Source organism: Loxodonta africana, chromosome 4, assembly GCF_030014295.1.
Source record: "Loxodonta africana isolate mLoxAfr1 chromosome 4, mLoxAfr1.hap2, whole genome shotgun sequence".
Lineage (NCBI taxonomy): Eukaryota > Metazoa > Chordata > Mammalia > Proboscidea > Elephantidae > Loxodonta > Loxodonta africana.
Genome location: NC_087345.1, coordinates 167,957,602 through 167,963,601, shown reverse-complemented (window position 1 = coordinate 167,963,601; position 6,000 = coordinate 167,957,602). Strand labels below are relative to the sequence as shown.

At 38.3% G+C, this 6,000-nt stretch overlaps 1 protein-coding gene across 1 annotated transcript in view; it reads right to left on the bottom strand.

Moving 5' to 3' along the window:
* Positions 1–521: 521 nt before the first annotated feature.
* Positions 522–6,000, bottom strand: part of LOC135231274 (myosin-IIIa-like) — a 48,189-nt gene continuing 42,710 nt past the window's right edge. Inside the window, exon 6 of the mRNA XM_064284923.1 lies at positions 522–680. Within this exon, the coding sequence (XP_064140993.1) occupies positions 522–680 (159 nt within the window). The remainder of the gene's footprint in view (positions 681–6,000) is intronic.

The following is a 6,000-nucleotide window of genomic DNA, read 5'->3' as shown; positions in this document are numbered from 1 at the left end:
TCAAAGTGGTTATTCTTCTCAGTTTATTGTTTTATATTGATACACTTAACATATCAACAAATTTAAAATCATTTATTAATACATTTTTATTTAAAATCATTGAAATAATATTTTAATTTGAAAACTCAGAACAAAGTCTTAGCAAGTAGTAAAAAATGACTAGGCTGGTAGAGTGAAGAGAAGAAAATCATGGCTGCATTGAATGTGCACCAGTGCTTTGGCTGCCTCACTTAGAAGTGGATGAGGTGTGGGATGAGCTCCTATTTTCTGAGATCAAATCCTAGTAAAAGGGAGCAAGACACACCAATTATCAAGAGAAACCTCTTTTACTTTGACTTTTACTTTGACTAGGGAGATGAAATTACTGAACAAATACAGTGTCTTGGAAGAAGCAGAAAGATATACCAGGCCACTCTGCCCCCACTTTGTAGGAATGCTTCTGAATATTTCCACAATGAGCATGATGAGAACAGTGGCTGCAGGGAGAAAGACTGGGCTGCAAAGACTGTATCAACTAAATGCTAGTCCACTGACCTCGGTATTTTGAAGAGGGCTCTCATGGGATGCAGATCTGCAAGTGGGGGATCGCCATCCCCCAGCTCAATGGCCGTGATACCCAGGGACCACGTGTCACATCTGGCATCATACGTGGTATCCAATTGCTGTTCACATGCAATGACCTGGTGGGAGAAAATGGGGGGAGGGGGAAGCAAAGTTCTTGACTTCCATAAGAACATGCAAAATGTCTAGAAAAATGTGTATGTGTTTACAACAGAGAACCCCTGAGGGAGCAGGAGAGCAGTAGGATGCAGACCCCAAATTCTCATAAAAAGACTTAATGGTCTGACTGAGACTAGAAGGACCCTGGTGGTCATGGCCCCTAGACCTTCTGTTGCCCCAGGACAGGAACCATTCCCAAAGCCAACCCTTCAGACATGGATTGGACTGGACAATGGGTTGGAGAGGGATGCTGGTGAGGAGTGAGCTTCTTGGATCAGGTGGACACTTAAGACTATGTTGGCATCTCCTGCCTGGAGGGGAGATGAGAGGGTAGAGGGGCTTAGAAGCTGACAAAATGGACATGAAAAGAGAGAGTAGAGGGAGATAGTGGGCTGTCTCATTACGGGGAGAGTAATTGGGACTATGTAGTAAGGTGTATGTAAGTTTTTGTGAGAGAGACTGACTTGATTTGTAAACTTTCACTTAAAGCACAATAAAAATTATTTTAAAAATGTGTATCTGTTTAAAATGGTGAAGTCTGGTAGCTATAAGACAGTAACTTGGGAGAATAAAAGATCAAATCATTATTAGTATTACTACTTTGAGAACAGAGACTTTCTCAGCAGGATTGCAAATATAAGGGGAAAAGCCCATGGAAAAGATTTGGGAAATGCAAAAACAGAAACGGAGCAGAAACAGTGTCCCAAATGGAAAGGATTGGGCTCAAATGCATAGTTAAAGACTGTACAATGGTTGTCACTCAATAAACATTTGATGAGTGAACGGAGATGTTCCACCTTGGCAAGGATAAAGAATACATCTTTAAAGAATTAAAAGTGCAGGAGGTAAAGAAGAATAGGTTGAAGGCAGCCTAGTTAAATGGCTTTGATCTTTTCTGGCAAATAAAAGTCAAGGGTACCCAAGGGAGGAATCAGACAAGTTTGGAGGAATGCAAAACAAGTTCAAATCCCTAATAAAACAAAGTAAACTCAGGTGAGGAGTGAGCTTCTTGGATCAGCTGGACACTTGAGACTATGTTGGCATCTCCTGCCTGGAGGGGAGATGAGAGGGTGGAGGGGGTTAGAAGCTGGTGAAATGGACACGAAAAGAGAGAGTGGAGGGAGGGAGTGGGCTGTCTCATTAGGGAGAGAGTAATCGGGAGTGTGTAGCAAGGTGTATACGGGTTTTTGTGTGAGAGACTGACTTGTAAACTTTCACTTAAACCACAATAAAAATTATAAAAAAAACAAAAACAAAGTAAACTCAATAAAAATAAGGATTTACCAACAGTTCATCTGGGGCCTCCATAAACTGTAAAACTGCAATCAATTTTTTAAAAAATGCCGTGACTCAAAGGATGTAATTGAGAGACAAAAGGGGGGGGAGATTCTTTTTTGCAATATTATAAAATAGTATTACATAAAACAATTATTACATAGTTACTTCACAATCTGCTTCTAAATGTATAAATATAAATACAGATGGACTGAAACGCTAATTTCAAAATCAGTGACCGCACAAAGAAAATTCAATTTCACATTTTGAAAACCATTTACATTTTTTTAATTTTACATTTTGTGAATGTTAACCCACCAAGAAAATAAAATACAATTTTGGGAACGATGGTGGATTACAGTCTCATGATTTAACTATAGTACTGAGAAATAATACATAAGATAAAAGGAGTCAAAGGCCCTGTCTGAAACAGTATTTCATTTTTCTCACTCCAAATAACATCAGTGTTAACACATTAAAAAAATCACTGTGTTAGCACACTAGAGTTATTTGGTAACATTTACACATATATAATCCATGAATTTTTTTTTATCCATGAATAAATCATTTTTCATACCTCACACCAATAGCAATGGTGTCATACAGTTTAAGCATAAGCACACGAGTGTGATTGAAAAATAAAAGGAAGGCAAGGATAAACATGAAAGGATAAAGAGTCACCTCTAGGCATGAAGCAAGAAGATGGGATAGAGGAAGAGCACAGAGGTAGACATAAGTATTGGAAACTTTCTAGTTCTGGGTTGTGTAGCAAGTTCCTGGGCATATAAACAAGCAAGAAGGCCATGAACCAAACTAATTCTAGGCACCCAAAGGCCAATAATAAGTAAATACATAAACAAATTATATATATATATATATATATAAACCCAAACCCACCGCCGTCCAGTCAATTCCGACTCATAGCGACCTTATAGGTCTGAGTAGAACCGCCCTATGGAGTTTCCAAGGAGCACCTGGTAGATTCGAACTGCCAGCCTCTTGGTAAGCAGCTGTAGCACTTAACCACTACACCACCAGGGATTCCATATATATATATTTATATGCATATAAATAGATATACAACTACACATAGATGATAGATTAGATAGATAGATGATAGATAGATGATAGACAGATAGACAGATAGACAGACAGATAGACAGACAGATAGATAGATATAGATAGAGATGGACAGACAGATGGACAGACAGATGGATAGATTAGATAGATGGATAGATAGATGGATAGATTAGATGGACAGATTAGACGGGTGGACGGACGGATGGACGGACGGATGGATGGACGGATAGATAGATAATAGACAGACCGACAGGCAGGCAGGCAGGCAAGCAGACAGACAGACAGACAGATAGAGATAGAACATATTCTCCCAACTTGGAATTGGTATGTTGGAAGTATCATCTTATATGGTGCTTCCCGTCAGTGTTTCCTACCAAAATATTTTTAATGTCACAGGAGAGAGAACACTTTTTCTGGAATCAGAGATATAATGTAAAGTACCCAGAGCAAGCATAAGAGTCTCAAGTTTTATATTAAAAGTTTATGTGATAAAGTACCCAGAGCAAGCATAAGAGTCTCAAGTTTTATATTAAAAGTTTATGTGATGAATAGTCACTGAAAATCCTGTGAAACAGTTCTACTCTGCACACATGGTGTCGTCATGAGTCAGAAACGACTGGATGGCAACTAACAACAACAAGTTATTCATAATAGCCAGAAAGTAAAAACAACTCATATGTCTATCAACTGATGAATGGATAAATAAAATGAGGTCTATCCATATAATGCAATATTATTCATCTTAAAAAGGAATAAAGTGCTGATACATGGGACCACATGGATGAACTTTGAAAACATTACGCTGAGTCAAAGAAGCCAGTCACAAGTGATCACATATTGTATGATTCCATTTATATAAAATGACCACAATAGGCAAATCTATACAGACAAAAAGTAGATTAGTGGTTTCCTGGTGTGGGGGGGTGGCAGTTTGGATCCACCAGCCACTCCTTGGGAACCCTGTGGGGCAGTTCTACTTTGTCCTATAGGGTTGCTATTAGTCGGAACCCATTCCACGGCAACGGGTTGGGTTAGTGTGGGTGAAGGAGCCCTGGTGGCACAGCGGTTAAGCACTACACTTCTAACCAAAAAGTTAGCGGTTCAAGCCCACCAGCTGTTCTGTAGGTGAAAGATGTGGCAGTCGGCTTCCATAAAGATTCCAGCCTTGGAAGCCCTATGGGGCGGTTCTACTCCATCCTACTGGGTTGCTGTGAGTTGAAATCCACTCAACAGCAAAGGGTTTGGTTTCAGTGTAGGGGGAGATTTAGGTAGAATGAGGAGTGACTGCCAATGAGTACAGGGTTTCTTTTAGAGAGAACAAAAAATGTTTTAAAATTAGATTGTGGTTATGGCTGTATAACTCTGTGTATATGTACTGAAAATCATTAGATTGTACACTTTAAATGAGTGAATTTTATGGTACATATATCTCAATAATGTTACATCTCAATAATGTCCTATAGGGCCGCTATGAGTCGGAATCGACTCAACGGCAACGGGTTTGGTCTTTTTGGTTTATAACTCAATAAAACTTAAAAATAAAATCATATAAATTTTCTATTCTGTTGTATATCTTTGTCTGCCTCAGTATAAAAATAAGGTTTTTTGCCACACCATTTTTTTTCCTTGTTAAAATTATTGCTTCAGGATAATGCATCATTTTTATGGCTTCATACATGTAGTCCAGGAATACATACCCAGAGACAAGGGTGAATTTGTGTCTCTGCCTAGGACACTAGTTGTCCTAGAAAAAAACCAAAAACAAAAAAGCAAACCCGTTGCTGTCCAGCCAATTCCAACTCATAGCAGCCCTACAGGACAGAGGAGAACTGCCCCATAGGGTTTCCAAAAGCAGTTGGTGGATTTGAACTGCGGTCCTTTTGGTTAGAAGTCGAGCTCTTAACCACTGCGCCAGCTGTCCTAGTGTCACTATAGATAAATACCATCCCCTTTCACTCTCCAGAAGCCCTAGTGGCAGAGTGATTAAGAGCTGGGCTGCTAACCGAAAGGTCTGTAGTTCCAATCCACCAGCCACTTCCTGGAAACCCTATGGGGCAGTTCTACTCTGTCCTGTAGGGTCGCTATGAGTCGGAATAGACTCAAAGGCCAACAGGTTTGGTTTTCATTCTCTAGTGTCCTGGTTTGTATGATAAACTGTACGGTCACCTACCACAGTCACTATCTCTTGTCCTCTTCATCCTGGCACAGATGAACTCCAGTTCGGGAAGGATGGCTTTATGTAACCAACATAAACTACCTTTGATCTAGAATCAAATTAAAAATTTTCCAAATAAAGAATTTCATTTTTCAACTGATAATTGATTTGGAGAAGCTTGCCTCTAAGGCCTTGAATTATGGCAAGTATATATTTTTTACCTTACTGCTTTCTCATTTTCAGAAAATTTTCATTAATAACGTAGAGATGGTATATTAACTATCTCTTCATTAACTAGATAGCTGGTTATTCAAAATATACTTTTCTTCAACAATCATAGATGTTGGAAGTTTACTGAAATTTTGCTTACCATTCACAGGTTGGAAAACGCTTATTACAAGAGATGAAAGTAGCATGGAGAAAATCTAGAACAAATATTTACATGACAGCTTGAAAAGACTTCAGTGAATCTTTTTTCTCTTATATAATATCCATCATTTTGCTAAACAGCAAAGCACTTTCAAACCCTATTTGTGCTACAGTAGATTTATTAATAATAAATAATGACTTATCTGAAAAATGACTGGTAATTATATATGAAGGAATGTCAATTTTAATTATTAACTCATTTAACACTCTGGCAATCTTAGAGAAAAATATTTCCCTTTATTCATAGATTAAAGTGTTTCCAAGATCCACTAATCAAAATTGCTTTTACTAAATGGAAAACTTAAAAGATATAATAATGGTTTTCTGTTACTGCAAATTAA